A 21,165-nucleotide genomic window follows, 5' to 3' on the forward strand; every position below is an offset into this window, starting at 1 on the left:
CCTGCATACCAGGCGAGGTCTTTAACATCTGACCTTTGGCCACTAATCTCAAAGCGTGCATCTACAGAGGCGCACGGAGCTGGTGGCTCCGCTGCACGTGGCTGCCTGTGGAGCAGCAGCGAGGGTTGGTGGGCGTCGTGGTGGTGCCATGCCGCGTCTCGCCAGCAGACGGCGGTACCGCATTAATGTGGACTCCACGTGTTGGCTGTATGCTGATAAGATCAGTGTTCTTCATTGCCAACCCCGCAGGCCACTGGCGGCTCCTGATGGCCTTTAGTGCGGCTCCCTGACGTGCGGCCCCCGACAATACATAACGTGTGAAAACAACACCCCTCAATCATTGTGCTGCTGTCAAAACCCCAACAATGGTTTCAAATGTGTGCCCCCCCCTCTCACTGATAACGTCTTATCGGCCACTGGGATCGAGTGTTGCCCCCTCCTTGCACGCGTGGGTTTTGTTCCTTCTGAGTGCTTCGGTGTCCGCCAGCATATAAACCGCAGAACACGGAGGTGCCAGGGGGGGGGGGGGGTAATTTGGATCCGGCTCACCGCCTGAATCTGCCTTTCCCGTGGTTCCTCCTCTCTCTCTCTGCACGAGAACGAGTGAACTGTGGCAGCGCCTGACACATTGAACATTGCATCATCATTGTAGCGGTGGGGGTTGTGTTGGGAGGGACTCCCACTCACTGCGAGTGCCAATGGAATTTGGCCTGGCCGAAAGCGGATTTCATGTCACGGCGAGTGCCAAACTCGGCACTCACTCCAGACTCGTATTCGCAGCCCGTAAATAGCTGGAGCAGTCAGCGGGCAAGATGGCCCTGGGCCACCAATCGAAAACAGAAGGGGGTCCCCTCCTTCCCTCCCTGGGTCCGGTGTCTCGCTCCCGACACGGGCTCCTGTTCGTCGACAAAGCCGCTGCACTGCCACGCTCCGCACGTGACCTCTCTGGCCCCGTTCTGATTGGCTGCGAGGGAGTCGGGGGGGGGGTGATCCCTTGCCCTGGCAATGACCGTGAACACCGCATTCTGATGGACCCGTGCATCATTCACACGCCTCCTTCCACATCATCATCAGCATCCTCGCCATCACCCTTGCTACTGATCGTCTCGATCATCATCTTCCTTTCGACCCCTTTTGCACGCCCTTCGGTTACAACACAGGGGACGTATCGTTTGCCAGAGTGTGCAGGGTGACCCATGGAGAGAGGTTGGTTCGGTGTCAATCGGCTCCTCTTGTACGACGGGAGACGCTTTTGTGTGACAGGGACGTCCGGTTTGGGGGGAGCCGCTCGATAGCGTCGAGTGGAGAAATGACATCCCCGATCCTAGCAGTTGACAACGAAGGGTGACACCTTAGGGATGAAGACGTAGACATCTAAGCTTGGCACGAATCAAGTGAAGATGTCCATACGGCGTCGAGATGTCTGCGAGCGAGTTTGTGGAGAGCGGGCGGCGAGGAGGCTTCCCGTAAAGGCAACGAAGATTGTATCGGGGCAGAGAAGCTCGCCTGGTGGAGTGAGGCTGTCGGAGAAACTGGTTGCGGCTTGACTGCTGCTCGGGACTGGTAGCTGTTGGTCAGTCGCAGCTGGGCGAACAGAGACAGGGGGGGCAGGCGACAGGACGACGGATGGTGGAGGCTCCTGCGGCTGCTGATGCCATCCCAGCTGGGGGCGGGGGGGGGGCCGTGTCAGTCGCCTGGTGGGTGACCTGGTGACGCGTGACGGCACGAGGTTGTCACTTGTTTGCCGCGTGCGAATGTTGTGACCATAAACCTGCTCTCGGCGCCTGTGTTGGTCGCCCCGTTGCTAGGGAAGCGAGAGTTTTAGTGCGGACGGGCACCGCGGGAGGCGGCGGCGGTCTCATCAGAGGGGAAGACGCTTCGCGTTCAAGGGTTCGGGCTGTGCACGGTGCCAGGGTAGGTGCGTCTAGCCGAGGGCAGTGCGCGTGTGTGAACACGGTCGTTGCATGGGGGGGCGGTGGCGTTGTGGTTAGCGCACTGCGCCACGAAGCAAACCCGTCGACCACAGTTCGATTTCCCACTCTCAGCCAGCTTTTGTGACTAATATCTAAACCCCATCCTGGGCCTCCCCTAGGTCGACTCAGTCTGAAATGAATACCTGGTGCGGTGTAAGAAAGCTGTCTCTGGTGTGGACCAATCCGTTTCAAAGTCAATGCATATATTATCAGAGGATTATTTTTGTTTGCATTCTAACCACAAGCATTGTGGTTATAATGTAGACATGATTCCTTGTAAAAGGTTTCAGTTTCGTTTTTTAACATCTTAACACCTGTCGTGTTGCCAGATGAAAGGGGAAACCCCTATTATCATCGGTGTATAAACATCAGCATTGGGGAGACAAAGGCGGCCGGGCGTGGTGTTGGCCACCCATCCCCTCGTGTGCCCGTGTCGGCCTTGACAGGCGCTAATCGCTAAAAACACTTGCCCCGACAGTCTGTTAGGGCTACCCGGGGGATCTTTGTGTTTACAAAAACGGGCAGAATCAGGGTCTTTATTTATCCTGGACGAATCCGATGAGCTATGAAGCTCTTTATCACAACGAGCGATACGCGAGTGCAGATGATAGGAATTGCGTGCAAGTGACTAAACAAAAATAAAGTGCATGAGTACAAGTTGATAAAGTACACCAAATCCTGCCGATTTTTCCCCTGATTCGCACGGTTGGCTTACGGATGTGCGAAACAACTTCGACATACAGTGCACACACAAGCTTGGGCAAGGCAGTAATGTCGTCTGAAGGGCAGACTCGGCAGACCTGTGCGATCTCGTCAGCTGGCACCAGAACCGTCCTTAGCGGGGGGTGCGGGGCCCGGGGCAAACCCCCACAGCGTGGGCCCCCGACGCCTTCATACCTACACCGTGACGTCGAGGCGCGCCACCCCCCCCCCCCCCCACAAAAAATCGCGGGGCCCGGGGCTGCCGCCCAGATTCACCGTTACTATAAGGACGGTTCTGCCTGTTACCGACATGAACATAAACATGGGCGCGTGGCGCGCATTGAACATGGGGCCTTGTTAATACCTGGACTGCAACTCAACTGAAATATCGTCTGCATTGCCGCGGAAGTCCGCTGCTGCTGCTGCCGCTGCTGCCGCTGCTCCTGCTGCCGCTGCTCCTACTCCTGCTGCTGCTCCTGCTGGTGCTGCTCCTGCTGCTGCTGCTGCTCCTGCTGCTGCTGCTGCTCCTGCTGCTCCTGCTGCTGCTGCTGCTGCTCCTGCTGCTGCTGCTCCTGCTGCTGCTGCTCCTGCTGCTGCTCCTGCTGCTGCTGCTCCTGCTGCTGCTGCTCCTGCTGCTGCTGCTCCTGCTGCTGCTCCTGCTGCTGCTCCTGCTGCTGCTGCGGTGGTGAGGATGGCGGTGTAAATCTCATTGACTCTTGGCGCTGCCGAGCGAGCGCCTTGAGGCCCCTGTGGGCTCTGCGTGGGGGGCACGGCCTGGCAGGGCCACGCGTGCGGCAGCCTGGCCTCAGCAAGCTGCAGAGAGACTCGCGGTCGTGGGGGGGGGGGGGGGGGGCACTTGGCACTGGTGTTGGAGAGCGAGCAAGTCAAAGTTAGTTTTGTTTACCAAGGAGAGACCGAGACGAGTCTCCATGGGCCCATTTATTGCCGTAATCAAAATGATGCTAAAACGATGAGAGACTTTCACCCTGCCCTTTCTGGCAATATTGCACAGGAGGTGTTAAGATGTTTACAGCAAGGCCGTAGCCATGGAGTCAACATTGGGGGGGGACCAAATCTTCCAGGGGGTCTGGGGGTCCCAACCCAGAAAAATATCTAAATTTGAAAACTCATTTCCTGCCTTAAATATAAAAAAATCACTTACACATGAGATGGACTTTTCATTTATGTTTTACAATAATGTTTAATAGTGTATTGTATTACATTGCTCTGTTTTTACTTTTACCATTGTATGCAATGGCAGAGATTAGGTATTAATAAAGTACAACCATAACCACAATCATATGAACATAAATCTATGCATTGATTTATATGAAGACACGTCCAGATATTGTGGCCAAGGTTTAGCAACATTTCTTTTTTTACATAGCATAGTAATTATTTTTATAGCAATATATTGGGGGGGACATTTTGATCATATTTGAATATGGGGGGGATGCGTCCCCCCCAATATATATTATAATTACGGCCTTGGTTTACACCAAGTAGACACCCCCATCGCAAGGCATCGTCAAGTCTGCATGAACCACACATCATGCTTGTGGGTAGAACCATGCAAACACACAAACATGCTTTCGAATAATGCATGCGTTGTCTTTGTGACTGACCGATCTGCACCGGAGCCAGCCTCCTCCACGGCCTTGTCCCCTGCACCGCACTTGGAGCACTTGGAGCAGCAACAAAGGCATCGCAAATATCCAATCGTCGATAGCTCGGGTCGAGGGGCCCGTAGAGATTCGTCTCATTCGCGAGAGTAACCCGGGTCACCAACAAGACACGCGCAGCAGCGGCGACAAACAACAGACGATTCCACAACGCAGCGAATAGAGATGGGAGAAAATTGTTTTTGTACTTTTAAATACTTTGGGAAAATCAAGGAACATATTAATAAATGTCGGTGTGTGGGGGGTGGAGGGGGGGGCTAGGTTCGGGTGATTATAATTGAACGAGCGGCGACCCGCGGGGGCGCGCCTCCGCCCTTGACTTGACGCAGAGCGGCGTCGTTCGGAGCGGGCGGTGATAGGGGGTAGGAACACAACTACATCGGGGAGGCTGAGAGGCACAGCGGTGGGGATGAGTGAGGGGGGGTGCGAGCCTGTGGTTCGCGGGGGGGTAGTTGGTTACCTTGGAGGCGCCCAGCAACAGCGGGAGGGGCCGCGCGCTGCACCTGGGCGCGAGGCGCTGCGCATTTAAAGGCCCGCTCAGGTGTGGGCGCCTGGAGACTGCTGCTACTGCTGCTACTGCTGCTGCGACTGCTGCGAACACGCGGGTACCTCTCCACTGCTGCTGCTGCACGTGAGTTCGTGGATGTATGCGTGCCCGCTCCCCCAGCGAGACGTGCGAATGGAGACGTCCTGTGGTGGATGAGGACGACATTCCCAGTCACGCGCTGCAGGCGACGGGAAACAGACGGAGACGTGTGGATGAAGCCGTGGGCGTGTGTGGTGTGTGCGTGGTGTGTGTGTTGTGTGTATGTTGTGTGTGGGTTGTGTGTGTTGTGTGTGTGTGGTGTGTGTTGTGTGTGTTGGGGAGCGGTGGTGTAGCGGTTAGCGCACTGCGCTATAAACCTGGCAGTTCCGGGTTCGATTCTCGCGCACGGAACCGGTCCTGGGCCTCCTCCCCTATGTCGACTCAGCCTCAAATGAGTACCTGGTGCGGTGTGTAAACATCGCCACTAGGGAGACAAAGGCGGTCGGGCGAGTTGCTGGTCACCCACCCCTCGTGTACCGTTCCGGCCTTCGAAGGTGCTCGCTTACAACACTTGCCCCAACAGTCTGGTTAAGGATATATTGGGGGATCTTTGTCTTTTGAGTGTTTTATGGCGGGGTACTGTAAAAGTTCATTTACAGGACTGTATTTACAAGTGGTGGTGCTGCTGCTGCTGTTGCGTTGACAGTGGTGCACGATTAATAACAATAACGCAAACAACCTCAACATATTCCTCAATGATAGCTCTGTGTGTGGCCTTAAGAGAAAATTGTATATCTGTTCAAAAATAAGGGTTTGATTTTTCAAAGGATGGCGATTCAATAATGAAGGAGATGTCGCTAAGGGGGCGGCGACCGCACACAAAGACAAAGGGGTCCCCTATAGCCTTCCGCGGACTGTGGGAGGCTATAGGGGAGGCCCACGACCGGTTTCGGGAATTGGTCACCGATGTTGGCTGTGCGCGGGAAGTCGAACTCAGGTGGCTGAGGTTCGTGGCGCAGTGCCCTAACCACTACGCCACCGCTCCCCACCACGGCACACACACAAAAATTCCCCGTATAGCCGTGCCCGACTTTTAGGGCAAGTGCTGCTCGCAAGTACCTATGAAGGCCGGCATGGCACGCGAGTGGGTGGGTGGCCAGAACCATGCCCGGCCGCCTTTGTCTCCCTAGTGGCGATGTTTACACACCACACTTGGGAGACAATATCGGTCGATGCTTACACATCGCCACTCCTCATTTGAGGCTGAGTCAACCTAGGGGAGGCCGGTTTAGATAATCGTCACTGGCGTTGTCCGTGAGCGCGAATTGAACTCGGGTCGCCGGGTTCGTATCGCAACGCGCTAACCGCTACGCCACCGCTCCCCCACCGCTCCCCCACCTCCCGCACACACACACACACCCGCGCGTACACACACACAGACAAAGATTTCCCGTATAGCCTTACCAGACTGTTGGGGCAAGTGCTGTTAGCGAGCACCTATGAAGGCCGGCATGGCACGCGAGGTACTCATTTGAGGCTGAGTCGACCTAGGGGAAGCCCAGGACCGGTTTAGATAATCGCCACTGGTGTTGGCCGTGAGCGGGAATCGAACCCAGGTTGCCGGGTTCGTAGCGCAGCGCGCTAACCGCGACACTACCGCTCCCCCACGCACACAGACACGCACCCAGACACACACACACACGGACGTTATTTACGACGGGAGGGGGGGTGGGATGAGGGCGAAAGTCCAGCGAGAAGTCCGCTCGTCGCGAGGGAGACGCGGAGACTCAATGGCGCTCTTCCCTCGCAGATCGCTCGCGCGGAGATGGCCGACGGGGTGGACATGGCGTCCGTCGAGGAGACGTTCAGGAGGTTTGCCGTGCACGGCGACACGAAGGCGAGCGGCAAGGAGATGAACAACAAGAATTGGGCGAAGCTGTGCAAGGACTGCAAGGTGATCGACGGCAAGGGCGTGACGGGCACGGACGTGGACATCGTCTTCTCCAAAGTCAAGTTGTGTGACTCGCGCTCGCATCGTTTCCATCCCACTCGTCCCCCTCGTCCCGGTAGCCGGCAAGTGCCGTCGGCGAGACAGCTACGACACTCGCACGAGAGGGTCGGGGTAGGTGGCCAGCAGCATCAGGTCCGGCCGCCTTTGTCTCCCCAAAATGATTGTGTTTTACACACCGCACCGGGTGCTCGTGAAAGGCCGAGTCAGTTCAGTTCATGTATTAGGTATAGCCATGTGAGCCATGCGGCTCTTGACTCGGGTGCAACCGCAACAAACAAAAACATGAACAAGGAACATCTTGAGAAAAATCTAGGAAAAAACAGCAAAGTCTTCCAGAAAGAACACCGCATATCAACGCTGTGTGCAAAATTCCCAGTGGGATGCAAGTCAAACAATAACAACCATAAGACAATTTAGATTAAAGTTGTCAGGCTAACTCTGTACTTCAACAAACAAACTTGGCTAAACCTAAACGTTTTCGAAATCACCAAAATAAAGCTCTAAAAACAATGTAACAGTGATCATAGGAACTGTGATTCAAATTTTACAATAAATGATATACGACCCATCTTTGCAGCCATAGCTAGCAGCAGGAGTCACTCCATAACAGCAGGAGTATCAGCAGGAGTATCAATATTTTTCAATACATCTTTAAAGATCAGCACACTATAATCAAAACTCAAGATCATACTTTGCAGCGGTCATCCGGAGCGATGCATTTGATTTCAGGCCACTCTGCATCGCAGTGGCAGCTCGGGGTGTACAGCTCCTGAAGAGAAGTTTTGAGTGAAGATCTCACAGGTAGTGATCCAATTTGCAGTTTATTGGCGAAGGCATTCCCAGACCCTGGGGGCATCAACAGCAAAGGCCCTTCATCCAGTATTTGTACGGCAATAAGGAATGTGAAGCTGGTAAATGAGCGAAGACCCGAGGAGATCCAACAAGTAGTCTGCTGATTTTTTTTGTAAGTACATCGTGAATAAATAAGATCTGTTGCACAAGCCGTCGATCATTAAGAGATGTTAAGTTTGACCCAATGTAAAGATCGCAGTGGTGGGTTCTATATGGGCAGTTCAATGCAAATCTTAAGGCCGAGTGATTAATTGAGTCAAGCTTCTTCAGTACAGTACTGGGGGCTGATTTATATATGATGTCAAAGTAATCAAGTAGAGGAAGTATGGTAGCTTTTATCAATTCCAAACAGAACATAGGGGGCGAGCAATGCTTGTGTCGAAACATATTTTTTTTGTCTTTTTACCAATATAACCAATGTGATCTTGAAAATTCAGTTTTGAATCAAAAATGACCCCAAGATACTTATAGATCTTGACTTGCTCTATTTGATAATTATTTAAGGAATGTAATTGGGGAAAATAACTTCCTGCTTTAGTCCTGGTGAGAAGCATAGGCAATTGGTTTTGGAGATATTCAGGACTAGTTTAAGAGCAACTAGCTGATGTTGTAGTTTGTTGAAATCACCCTGGAGCTTAGCAATCACGTCATCCGGAGAGCGGCCAGCAGTCATCAATATCGTGTCATCTGAAAACAGATTAACCCTGGAATGATCCAGGTCAGTGCCCAAGTCATTGACATGAAGAGAAACCAAGAGTTGGCCAAAGATTGAACCCTTTGGAACCCCTTTTGTGATCTTAACATTGTTTACCTCCAACCATCTATGAAGACAGTTTGGGTGCGAGAAGAGAGGTACATTTGTTAACCATTCTACTGTGTGTTTGGAAAAACGGAGGCAACTTAGTTTACTAAGCAGGTTGTTGTGTAAATGTGATTGAGAGAGTCTAATGCAGCAGATGTGGTGCTATATTTTTTTCGGAACCCAGATTGGTTTCGATGTAAAAGATTATTGTCGGACAGGAAACTGCTAATTTGGTCGTTCAATAATTAAAAAAACATTTTAATCAACGGGGACAAAATTGAGATAGGTCGGTTGTTATTTGGATCATCTTTAGGGCTCCCTTTGTGAAGTGGACGACTCGATCTCGGGGAGGCCACGACCGGGTTCGGAAATTGGTCACCGATGTTGGCTGTGAGCGGGAAGTCGAACGGCCTCCCTAGGCAGCGGAGTTGACGACGCTGGCAGAGTTGACACTGCCGGTCTAGGGATCGTGTCCTTTGCTTGTCCAACTGCTCGGGTTGAGGTCTCATTTGAGGTTTAAACTTTTTTTGTGCCCAAACGCCACGTCGACCAACTCCAGCGGTCCTTCGCCTCTCGTGAGTTGAATCACCCCGTGCTGCACCGCGTGCTGTACCCCCCCCCCCCCCGTGCTGCACGAGAGATTCGCACCGCGTTCCCAGTTCCGTCCTGGCATCGTTTGCGGTGACCAAGCGGTCGCTGCGGCCGCTGGCGAGATAACCGCGAGGTCGTTCGGGACACGAGGAGGTCACGAGGGCGAGGAACTCGTCCAGCAGTGGCTGGTGGAGGGGGACGCGGCCGCCGTGCCCGCGGGTCCTGGGACCGCCTCCACGTCGTGCCCATCCACTGCCCCCCGGCACGTGCCGGGTGACGCGACGACTCAACAAAATGTGACCCCACCCCCCCCCCCCGGGTGCGCGCTCGCAGGGCCAAGTCGGCTCGCACCATCACCATCACCGAGTTCCACGCCGCGATCGCCGAGCTCGCGCCCAAGCGCTTCAAGGGGCGGAGCGCCGAGGAGGCGCTGTCCGCGCTGCACGCGCTCCTGGCGGGGGCTGCTCCGGCCAACACCGGCGTCACGGTAAACCGCACTGCCCCCCCCCCCCGCCACCAGCCCCCCCCCCCCGCTCACGGTCGGAGCCCACGCCCGCGTGCACTCGTCGCGCACGGCGAGCGGCGTGCGATCATCCCACGCACTCACCAACGAGAGGGACAGAGGCTCGTGGCCGCGGGTCGATGATTCCCCGTGACCCCCCCCCGCCCTCCCTCCCCCCCCTAAGCGCCACCCTTTGGTCCCCGCGTTGTCCCGGCAGAAAGCGGCGGCGGTGGGCGGCGTGGATCGGCTCACGGACGCCTCCAAGTACACGGGCTCGCACAAGGAGCGCTTCGACGCGGACGGCAAGGGGAAAGGCAAGTCGGGTCGCGCCGACGCCGCGGCGAACTCGGGCTACGTGGGCAACTACAAGGGCGTGGGGACCTACGGCGACAAGGTGGCCAAGTGAGCGGGAGCGCCCCCAGCCCCCGCTCTCCTCCCCCCCCCGCCTCTAAATGCCCCTACGCTCCTTCACAGACACCCACCGCTGTGAAGAAAGAGCTTCATAGCTCATCGGATTCCTCCAGTCTAAATAAAGATTCTGATACCGATCCACAGGCGCCAACTATGCACCTCACCGCGCCCCACCTCACCCTCCCAAGGGCCCCCACAGCCACGCGCGTGCACGGGTGACACGCACGCGCACGGGTGACACGCACGCGCACGGGTGACACGCACGCGCATGGGTGCCACGCACGCGCGCGGGTGACACGCACGCGCACGGGTGACACGCACGCGCACGGGTGACACGCACGCGCACGGGTGACACGCACGCGCACGGGTGACACGCACGCGCACGGGTGACACGCACGCGCACGGGTGACACGCACGCGCACGGGTGCCACGCACGCGCACGGGTGACACGCACGCGCACGGGTGACACGCACGCGCACGGGTGACACGCACGCGCGCGGGTGACACGCACGCGCACGGGTGCCACGCACGCGCGCGGGTGACACGCACGCGCACGGGTGACACGCACGCGCACGGGTGACACGCACGCGCACGGGTGACACGCACGCGCGCGGGTGACACGCACGCGCACGGGTGCCACGCACGCGCACGGGTGACACACACGCGCACGGGTGACACGCACGCGCGCGGGTGACACGCACGCGCACGGGTGCCACGCACGCGCGCGGGTGACACGCACGCGCACGGGTGACACGCACGCGCACGGGTGACACGCACGCGCACGGGTGACACGCACGCGCACGGGTGACACGCACGCGCACGGGTGCCACGCACGCGCGCGGGTGAAACGCACGCGCGCCATTGTTGAGGAGCGGCGGTGTTGCTGGCCACCGTTGCACGAGCGAGCACTTTGAGACGGTGGGGGCCGTGAGCGGCACGGCATCTGCCCCGAACGCAACCTCCGCGTCTCGCTCGGAATGACCCGGATTGGTTCGTTGAGCTTCGAGCATGTTCGCTGAAGTCAAACAATTCAAAGAATCTCACGATGCCCGGCAGAGATAAGGCGTCGTCGAGTTTCCAAATGAGATAGAGACAGAGCAAAGATTAGACGAGCAGTGAGTCCGTGTGCGCGCGCGTGTGTGTGTGTATCAGTGTGTGCGTGCGGTGTGTGTCAGTGTGTGCGTGTCGGTGTGTGTGTGTGCATTGGCGCGTGTGGAAGTAAGAAAGGAGGAGCGATAATCACAGGGTGCGTGTGAGAGTTGACAAGTGTGTGCAGGCGCGTGTGTAAAAGAGAGCACATGCGAGTTTGCATGCGTGCAAGAGAATGTCTGTGTGTGTGTGTGTGATTGATTCTGTGCCATAACGCCGGCGGCATCATTGTCCTTGTGACCCTCTGGCCGCAAGCGAGCCCTTCGATGATGGTGAAGTGGTGGTGGTGGTGAAGGTGGAAGAGGCTTGTGAAGGATGCTCCTGGGCAGTTGGAGGCAGTCGCCCTTCAGCAACAACGGAGGGCAGAGGAGCGATGCTCACAACAACGAGCGGAGCGCCGGGCGATTAAAATTCTGCAAGTTGGCACAGTGGTAGGCACAGCTGGTAAATCTACCAGTCATCTCAGTCAGCCAGCTCATGGCACCTGGGTCTGTCCCGGGACCTGTCAGCGAGCCTTTGACATTTCGCGTGGCCTCAAAGCGCACCTAGCCTGGCACAAAGCGCTGTGGTGACGTCACCGCCACATAAGTGTGCCCTGTGGTCAGTGCATCTGTAGAATGGGACGAGACGAGCAATAAACTATTATTTTTATTTTACCAGGTAAGGGCCCCATTGAGCTAGATCGTAAAAAAATTCAGAAGCAACCTGGTAGCTCAACGAAGTGGCTCATCATCATCATCACGTGTACATTTATAGCAGCCAAATACTGTTAGACACGTGACGTTGATTCGAACAGTGCCCTGGAAGCGGGATTGATTTCATGACACTGGATTTGTTCGTGACCCCGACACTTGAATGAGCTCTCACCGCGGTCACGTGACAAAAAAGAAACCCCTTCCACCCCGTGACCGGGATCCTTGGCCGATTCAGACCCCCCCCAATATCCTCTATCCCAACCTTGTCATCTCAAAGTCGTGATCCGCGTGGCCGTGCGCGGCGTGAACAATGCTCAGACAATGCGCCGCGTTCCTTGGATCTCACGTTAACGCGACACCGTTTCAATTACCCGCGGTCGTATCTGGTGACATTGCATTGATATTAAATACACCACTGGAATATTATAATGCGAGGTGTGGTTCTGTGTGTGTTTCTTGCCGAGTCTGTGTGGGTGGTGTGATTCAGTGTGTGTGTCTTGCCAAGTCTGTGTGGGTGGTGTGATTCAGTGTGTGTGTGTGTATCTTTGCCAAGTCCACGTGGCTGGTGTGATTCAGTGTGTGTGTGTATCTTTGCCAAGTCTACATGGGTGGTGTGATTCAGTGTGTGTGTGTTTCTTGCCAAGTCTGCATGGGTGGTGTGATTCAGTGTGTGTGTGTTTCTTGTCAAGTCTGTATGGATGGTGTGATTCAGTGTGTGTGTGTTTCTTGCCAAGACCACGTGGCTGGTGTGATTCCGTGTGTGTGTGTTTCTTGCCGAGTCTGTGTGGGTGGTGTGATTCAGTGTGTGTGTGTGTTTCTTGTCAAGTCTACATGGGTGGTGTGATTCAGTGTGTGTGTGTTTCTTGCCAAGACCACGTGGCTGGTGTGATTCAGTGTGTGTGTGTTTCTTGCCGAGTCTGTGTGGGTGGTGTGATTCAGTGTGTGTGTGTGTTTCTTGCCAAGTCTACATTGGTGGTGTGATTCAGTGTGTGTGTGTTTCTTGTCAAGTCCACGTGGCTGGTGTGATTCAGTGTGTGTGTGTTTCTTGTCAAGTCCACGTGGCTGGTGTGATTCAGTGTGTGTGTGTGTTTCTTGCCGAGTCTGTGTGGGTGGTGTGATTCAGTGTATGTGTGTGTTTCTTGCCGAGTCTGTGTAGGTGGTGTGATTCAGTGTGTGTGTTTTTCTTGCCAAGTCTACATGGGTGGTGTGATTCAGTGTGTGTGTTTTTCTTGCCAAGTCTGCATGGCTGGTGTGATTCAATGTATGTGTGTTTCTTGCCAAGTCCACGTGGCTGGTGTAATTCAGTGTGTGTGTGTTTCTTGCCAAGTCTACATGGGTGGTGTGATTCAGTGTGTGTGTGTTTCTTGCCGAGTCTGTGTGAGTGGTGTGATTCAGTGTGTGTGTGTTTTTCTTGCCAAGTCTACATGGGTGGTGTGATTCAGTGTGTGTGTTTTTCTTGCCAAGTCTGCATGGCTGGTGTGATTCAATGTATGTGTGTTTCTTGCCAAGTCCACGTGGCTGGTGTAATTCAGTGTGTGTGTGTTTCTTGCCAAGTCTACATGGGTGGTGTGATTCAGTGTGTGTGTGTTTCTTGCCGAGTCTGTGTGGGTGGTGTGATTCAGTGTGTGTGTGTGTTTCTTGCTGAGTCTGCATGGGTGGTGTGATTCAGTGTGTGTGTGTGTTTCTTGCCAAGTCTGCATGGCTGGTGTGATTCAATGTGTGTGTGTTTCTTGCCAAGTCCACGTGGCTGGTGTGATTCAGTGTGTGTGTGTTTCTTGCCAAGTCTACATGGGTGGTGTGATTCAGTGTGTGTGTGTGTTTCTTGCCGAGTCTGTGTGAGTGGTGTGATTCAGTGTGTGTGTGTTTCTTGCCGAGTCTGTGTGGGTGGTGTGATTCAGTGTGTGTTTCTTGCCGAGTCTGTGTGGGTGGTGTGATTCAGTGTGTGTGTGTGTTTCTTGCCGAGTCTGCATGGGTGGTGTGATTCAGTGTGTGTGTGTGTTTCTTGTCAAGTCCAAGTGGGTGGTGTGATTCAGTGTGTGTGTGTTTCTTGCCAAGTCTACATGGGTGGTCTGTTTCAGTGTGTGTGTGTGTTTCTTGTCAAGTCTACATGGGTGGTGTGTTTCAGTGTGTGTGTGTTTTTCTTGCCAAGTCTACATGGGTGGTGTGATTCAGTGTGTGTGTTTCTTGCCGAGTCTATGTGGGTGGTGTGATTCAGTGTGTGTGTGTTTTTCTTGCCAAGTCCACATGGGTGGTGTGATTCAGTGTGTGTGTGTGTTTCTTGCCGAGTCCACGTGGCTGGTGTGATTCAGTGTGTGTGTGTGTTTCTTGCCGAGTCTGTGTGGGTGGTGTGATTCAGTGTGTGTTTCTTGCCGAGTCTGTGTGGGTGGTGTGATTCAGTGTGTGTGTGTGTTTCTTGCTGAGTCTGTGTGGGTGGTGTGATTCAGTGTGTGTGTGTGTTTCTTGCCAAGTCTACATGGGTGGTGTGTTTCAGTGTGTGTGTGTGTGTTTCTTGTCAAGTCTACATGGGTGGTGTGATTCAGTGTGTGTGTGTGTTTCTTGTCAAGTCCATGTGGGTGGTGTGTTTCAGTGTGTGTGTGTGTGTGTTTCTTGCCAAGACCACGTGGCTGGTGTGATTCAGTGTGTGTGTTTCTTGCCGAGTCTGTGTGGGTGGTGTGATTCAGTGTGTGTGTGTTTCTTGCCGAGTCTGTGTGGGTGGTGTGATTCAGTGTGTGTGTGTGTTTCTTGCTGAGTCTGTGTGGGTGGTGTGATTCAGTGTGTGTGTGTGTTTCTTGCCAAGTCTACATGGGTGGTGTGTTTCAGTGTGTGTGTTTCTTGTCAAGTCTACATGGGTGGTGTGATTCAGTGTGTGTGTGTGTTTCTTGTCAAGTCCATGTGGGTGGTGTGTTTCAGTGTGTGTGTGTGTGTGTTTCTTGCCAAGACCACGTGGCTGGTGTGATTCAGTGTGTGTGTGTTTCTTGCCGAGTCTGTGTGAGTGGTGTGATTCAGTGTGTGTGTGTGTTTCTTGCTGAGTCTGTGTGGGTGGTGTGATTCAGTGTGTGTGTTTCTTGCTGAGTCTGTGTGGGTGGTGTGATTCAGTGTGTGTGTGTTTCTTGCCAAGTCTACATGGGTGGTGTGTTTCAGTGTGTGTGTGTGTGTTTCTTGTCAAGTCTACATGGGTGGTGTGATTCAGTGTGTGTGTGTGTTTCTTGTCAAGTCTGTATGGGTGGTGTGATTCAGTGTGTGTGTGTGTTTCTTTGCCAAGTCTGTATGGGTGGTGTGATTCAGTGTGTGTGTGTTTCTTGCCGAGCCCGCCTGCGTTGGTCAGGTTTGTGTGGGGGGGGGGGGGCTCTGGGACAGCTGCACGGAACGCCGCGATGTCGTGGCAACTTGAGCAAACAACTCCGGGCGCGTTCCTCGTTGCGCGCGGCAATTTGCGGGGGGGGGGTCGAGGCGCGAATCCCACACCGTGACCTGGCAGTCGTCTCGCCCGCGACGTCTATGAACGCTAAAACAAACAAAAACACACTTCAAATTTGGTTTTTATTTGAACAGGCAAGGGCTCCCGCTCAGCTGCCGGAGAGCTCTTTTTCGGAAGCGAACTGGCTGCCACAAGTGAGAGCTCAGCCACGTGACATCGTCACATGGTCATGTACAGCAGCCAATGTTTCCCTGAACGCGTGGTGATGGTGATTTTCAACGTTGGAGGGAAAAAAACAAAAACCGGAGGAACCTTTTTTCTCGGCACGAGAGCTCTTTTTTTCAGACGCGACCTGACCACAAACGATAGCCCAACGAAGTGGCTCATCATCGCGGTGACATTGATGGCAGCTAAAGTCTCTAAACGCACGTTTCTAAATGTGGAGGGGGAAAACCCGGAGGACCCCCGGAGAGAAGCCCAGAGAGACACGCGAACTCCATATATACAGCAGCAGGCGTCAGGCTCGGAATGGAACCGACGATCTTCTGCGTACCAAGCGAGGTGGTCAGCGTCTCGCCCCCAGAGTCGTGGGCGCGACACGTGACGGCGGAGGAGACGTCTCGGCGTCACGGCGGAGGAGACGTCTCGGCGTCACCGTCTCCTCTCGCCACTCCCGCAGTCGGCAGACACGCAAGCTACTCGGCCCTCCTCGCAGCGGCTTTGGGGTTAACCGTCGAACAAAGACGGCCACCGCATCTTCCCTATATTCGGAAGCTACCGGGAGCTATGCACCTTTTAAATCGAGATTGAAAACTCATCTGTTTAGAGCTGCCCTTTCTGTTTTGCTTCGTTTAGTTTGCTGTCCTCCAGCCGCACGTGCGATGAGCGCGGTTGGCTTCGTACGGTGCGAAAGAAGTTCAACACGCGTACACTACAATACACACTACACTACAATACACACTACAATACACACTACACTACATTACACACTACACTGCTACACTAAAATACACACTACACTACTACACACTACACTACAATACACACTACACTACTACACACTACACTACTACACACTACACTACAATACACACTACACTACTACACACTACAATACATTACACACTACACTACTACACACTACACTACTACACTACAATACACACTACACTACTACACACTACACTATACACTACTACACACTACACTACAATACACACTACACTACTACACACTACAATACATTACACACTACACTACTACACACTACACTACAATACACACTACACTACAATACACACTACACTACTACACTACAATACACACTACACTACAATACACACTACACTACTACACACTACAATACATTACACACTACACTACTACACACTACACTACTACACTACAATACACACTACACTACAATACACACTACACTACAATACACACTACACTACAATACACACTACACTACTACACACTACACTACTACACACTACACTACTACACTACAATACACACTACACTACTACACACTACACTATACACTACTACACACTACACTACAATACACACTACACTACTACACACTACAATACATTACACACTACACTACTACACACTACACTACAATACACACTACACTACAATACACACTACACTACTACACTACAATACACACTACACTACAATACACACTACACTACTACACACTACAATACATTACACACTACACTACTACACACTACACTACTACACTACAATACACACTACACTACAATACACACTACACTACAATACACACTACACTACAATACACACTACACTACTACACCCTACACTACTACACTACAATACACACTACACTACTACACACTACACTACTACACTACAATACACACTACACTACTACACACTGCACTGCTACACTACAATACACACTACACTGCTACACACTACACGATGACACACTGCTATACACTACACCACTATACTAAATTGAAAATACATTTATTCAGAACTGCTTTTTGTGTTGAGTTGTCCCTGCGCGCACCTCCTTCAACACGCGTACAACAATAACAACAATAACAACAATAACAACGACAATAACAACAACAATAACAACAACAATAATAACAACAATAACAATCGTTTAGACGAATCCCTTAGAAGTTGGCGTCCTTCGGTGGCCTCGACAGAGGAGTCGGATTGCGTGCGCGAGCCGGGAGCCCGTGTTGGTTTAGGAGAGAGTGGGGGGGGGGCGGGGGGTGAGCGGGGGGGTGAGCGGGGGGTGAGCGGGGGGGTGAGCGGGGGGGGGTGAGCGGGGGGTGAGCGAGGGGTGAGCGGGGGGGGGTGAGCGGGGGGGGTGAGCGGGGGGGGGTGAGCGGGGGGTGAGCGGGGGGGGTGAGCGGGGGGGGGAGGTGAGCGGGGGGGTGAGCGGGGGGGGGGGTGAGCGGGGGGGGGTGAGCGGGGGGGTGAGCGGAGGAGGTGAGCGGAGGAGGTGAGCGGAGGGGGTGAGCGGAGGGGGTGAGCGGGGGGTGAGTGGGGGGGGCGGGGGGAGAGTGGGGGGGGGGGGTGAGCGGGGGGGGGGGGGGGTGAGCGAGGGGTGAGCAGGGGGGGGGGGGATCCCGTCCCCTCCGCCGCGTCCTCGCTGCTGTTGTTGCTGCTGAATGAACGCATCCAAAGGTGCGGCGCCACGCACTGTTGTCATCCTCCACGAGATGATGTGGGGGGTGGGGTGGGGGAGATGGGGGGGTCGAGTGGGGTGGGGGAGATGGGGGGGGGTCGAGTGGGGTGGGGGAGATGGGGGGGGGATCGACTGTGGTGGGGGGACGCTGCGATGGGCCGATAGGGCCCCAGATCGCCGATCCGGGCGGGGTTCAGCGACGTCGAAATCCGCGCGTTCGCCATGGCGACGACGACGCCAAACAAACCCCGACGGCGCTTTGTGTGCGTGTGTGTGTCTGCGTGTGTGTGCGTGTGTGTGTCTGCGTGTGTGTGCGTGTGTGCACGTGCGTGTGTGTGTGCGTGCGCGTGTGTGTGTCTGTGTGTGTGCGTGTGTGTGTATGTGTGTCTGTGCGTGTGTGTGTGCGTGTGTGTGTGCGTGTGTGTGTGTGTCTGCGTGTGTGTGTGCGTGTGTGTGTGCGTGTGTGCACGTGCGTGTGTGTGTGTGTGCATGTGTGTGTGTATGTGTGCGTGTGCGCGTGTGTGTGTGTGTGCGCGTGTGTGTGCGTGTGTGTGTGCACGTGCGTGTGTGTGTGCATGTGTGTGTGTGTGCATGTGTGTGTGCGCGCGCGTGTGTGTGTGTGTGTCTGTGTGTGTGTGCGCGTGTGTGTGCGTGTGTGTGTGCGTGTGCGCGTGTGTGTGTGTGCACGTGCGTGTGTGTGTGCATGTGTGTGTGTGTGCATGTGTGTGTGCGCGCGTGTCTGTGTGTGTCTGTGTGTGTGCACGTGTGTGTGTCTGTGCGTGTATGTGCGCGTGTGTGTGCATGTGTCTGTGCGTGTGTGTGTGCATGTGTGTGTGCATGTGTGCGTGCGCGCGTGTGTGTGTGTCTGTGTGTGTGTGCACGTGTGTGTGTCTGTGCGTGTATGTGCGCGTGTGTGTGCATGTGTCTGTGCGTGTATGTGCGCGTGTGTGTGCATGCGTCTGTGCGTGTGTGCATGTGTGTGTGTATGTGTGCGTGTGCGCGCTGCTCGCTCTAACGGCCTGGAATGCGTCCCACCGTAGAGCAGCCCGCCGCGGTGTTTGTGATTCGGTAACCATGCGCCCTGGGCCCAGCGACAACAAAGAGTCCACGCGCCCCCCCCCCGACCCGCGCTGCGGATCTGAGGGTGTGGGCCAGGGGGTGGGGGGTGGGGGGGTCTCGTGATGATGAAAACGGCGCTGAGACGAAGCAGCAGCGTCGGTGCGCTCCGAAGCTGCCCCCCCCCGGGTCGCTGCGCGGTGCCGCGGAGCGGTGAATGTGGCCGCGGGGCGGGGTTGGTGGTGGTGTCACGTGACGGGGTTGGTGGTGGTGCTGTGAGACGGGGTTGGTGGTGGTGTCACGTGACGGGGTTGGTGGTGGTGCTGTGAGACGGGGTTGGTGGTGGTGTCACGTGACGGGGTTGGTGGTGGTGTCACGTGACGGGGTTGGTGGTGGTGTCACGTGACGGGGTTGGTGGTGGTGTCACGTGACGGGGTTGGTGGTGGTGCCGCGGGACGGGGTTGGTGGTGGTGTCACGTGACGGGGTTGGTGGTGGTGCTGTGAGACGGGGTTGGTGGTGGTGTCACGTGACGGGGTTGGTGGTGGTGTCACGTGACGGGGTTGGTGGTGGTGTCACGTGACGGGGTTGGTGGTGGTGTCACGTGACGGGGTTGGTGGTGGTGCCGCGGGACGGGGTTGGTGGTGGTGTCACGTGACGGGGTTGGTGGTGGTGACGCGGGACGGGGTTGGTGGTGGTGTCACGTGACGGGGTTGGTGGTGGTGTCACGTGACGGGGTTGGAGGTGGTGTCACGTGACGGGGTTGGTGGTGGTGTCACGTGACGGGGTTGGTGGTGGTGTCACGTGACGGGGTTGGTGGTGGTGTCACGTGACGGGGTTGGTGGTGGTGTCACGTGACGGGGTTGGTGGTGGTGTCACGTGACGGGGTTGGTGGTGGTGTCACGGGACGGGGTTGGTGGTGGTGTCACGTGACGGGGTTGGTGGTGGTGACGCGGGACGGGGTTGGTGGTGGTGTCACGTGACGGGGTTGGTGGTGGTGTCACGTGACGGGGTTGGAGGTGGTGTCACGTGACGGGGTTGGTGGTGGTGTCACGTGACGGGGGTGGTGGTGGTGTCACGTGACGGGGTTGGTGGTGGTGACGCGGGACGGGGTTGGTGGTGGTGTCACGTGACGGGGTTGGTGGTGGTGTCACGTGACGGGGTTGGAGGTGGTGTCACGTGACGGGGTTGGTGGTGGTGTCACGTGACGGGGTTGGTGGTGGTGTCACGTGACGGGGTTGGTGGTGGTGTCACGGGACGGGGTTGGTGGTGGTGTCACGGGACGGGGTTGGTGGTGGTGTCACGTGACGGGGTTGGTGGTGGTGTCACGTGACGGGGTTGGTGGTGGTGTCACGGGACGGGGTTGGTGGTGGTGTCACGTGACGGGGTTGGTGGTGGTGTCACGTGACGGGGTTGGTGGTGGTGTCACGGGACTGGGTTGGTGGTGGTGTCACGTGACGGGGTTGGTGGTGGTGCCGCGCTGCCCCGCGGCACGCTGGTCGAGGCGGGTTGGGTGGAAGGCGGAGGGGGGGAGGGATGTGTCGATACATTCACGTGCGCTATGTTGGAACTTCTTTCACGCCGTACGTAGCCAACCGTGCTCATCGGAGGTGCGGGGGAAGGACGACCGCGTAACGCGCGGAGCGGCATCGCTGTTGGAGGTGTCCCTGGCGAGGATTCCAACCCGGGTCGCTGGCTGCACGGCACAGTGGACGAACGGACGCACGACGACTTCAAAGATATCCAGGAAATGTTGTTTTGCGTCAGGTTATTATTTTGAGAATGTTTCTGACAATAAATGAGCTGGTTACACACGTGGAAGGAGCCCGGAGCACCCGGAGAACCCCCCCCCCCCCCCGCCCCGGGTGCGAGGGGGCAACACTCTATCCCCGTACAGATGGGAACAGGTGGAAATTAGTGTGATTGCTGCACCGCCTTCTCCTGACAGAGCCAGGATGTGGCACTTCCTCCACGCCCACGGGAAGGGAGTCTCCCAGCAGCGTCTCTCTCTCTCTCTGTGTCTTTCTGTGTGTCTCTCTCTGTGTCTCTCTGTGTGTCTCTCTCTGTGTCTCTCTGTGTGTGAACGGTGATCCACCCACCCTCGCTGCTGC

General features: G+C 55.4%; 1 protein-coding gene across 2 annotated transcripts; it reads left to right on the plus strand.

Moving 5' to 3' along the window:
• Positions 1-1,783: 1,783 nt before the first annotated feature.
• On the plus strand, positions 1,784-10,434 carry LOC133340283 (tubulin polymerization-promoting protein family member 3-like). 2 transcript variants are annotated; one of them, XM_061548385.1, is made up of 4 exons: positions 1,784-1,914; positions 6,694-6,896; positions 9,473-9,626; positions 9,859-10,434. In XM_061548385.1, the coding sequence occupies exons 2-4, from the start codon at positions 6,709-6,711 to the stop codon at positions 10,045-10,047; spliced, it is 531 nt and encodes a 176-aa protein (XP_061404369.1). In that variant the 5' UTR covers positions 1,784-1,914; positions 6,694-6,708; the 3' UTR covers positions 10,048-10,434. The 2 variants fall into 2 exon arrangements, with proteins under 2 accessions (XP_061404369.1, XP_061404368.1); XM_061548384.1 differs by lacking the exon at positions 1,784-1,914 and adding an exon at positions 4,827-4,988 and having other exon boundaries at positions 9,859-10,429.
• The last annotated feature ends 10,731 nt before the right edge of the window (positions 10,435-21,165 follow it).

This window comes from Lethenteron reissneri, chromosome 9 (genome assembly GCF_015708825.2).
Source record: "Lethenteron reissneri isolate LAM-NWPU_2019-01 chromosome 9, ASM1570882v1, whole genome shotgun sequence".
NCBI classification, from domain to species: domain Eukaryota; kingdom Metazoa; phylum Chordata; class Hyperoartia; order Petromyzontiformes; family Petromyzontidae; genus Lethenteron; species Lethenteron reissneri.

Excerpts from the sequence above, each read along its gene's own strand:
- LOC133340283 (XM_061548385.1), top strand. The coding sequence starts at position 6,709 with ATGGCCGACGGGGTGGACATGGCGTCCGTCGAGGAGACGTTCAGGAGG. Across the intron at positions 6,897-9,472 it reads ATCGTCTTCTCCAAAGTCAA|GGCCAAGTCGGCTCGCACCA; the intron begins GTTGTGTGACTC and ends GCGCGCTCGCAG. Across the intron at positions 9,627-9,858 it reads CGGCCAACACCGGCGTCACG|AAAGCGGCGGCGGTGGGCGG; the intron begins GTAAACCGCACT and ends TTGTCCCGGCAG.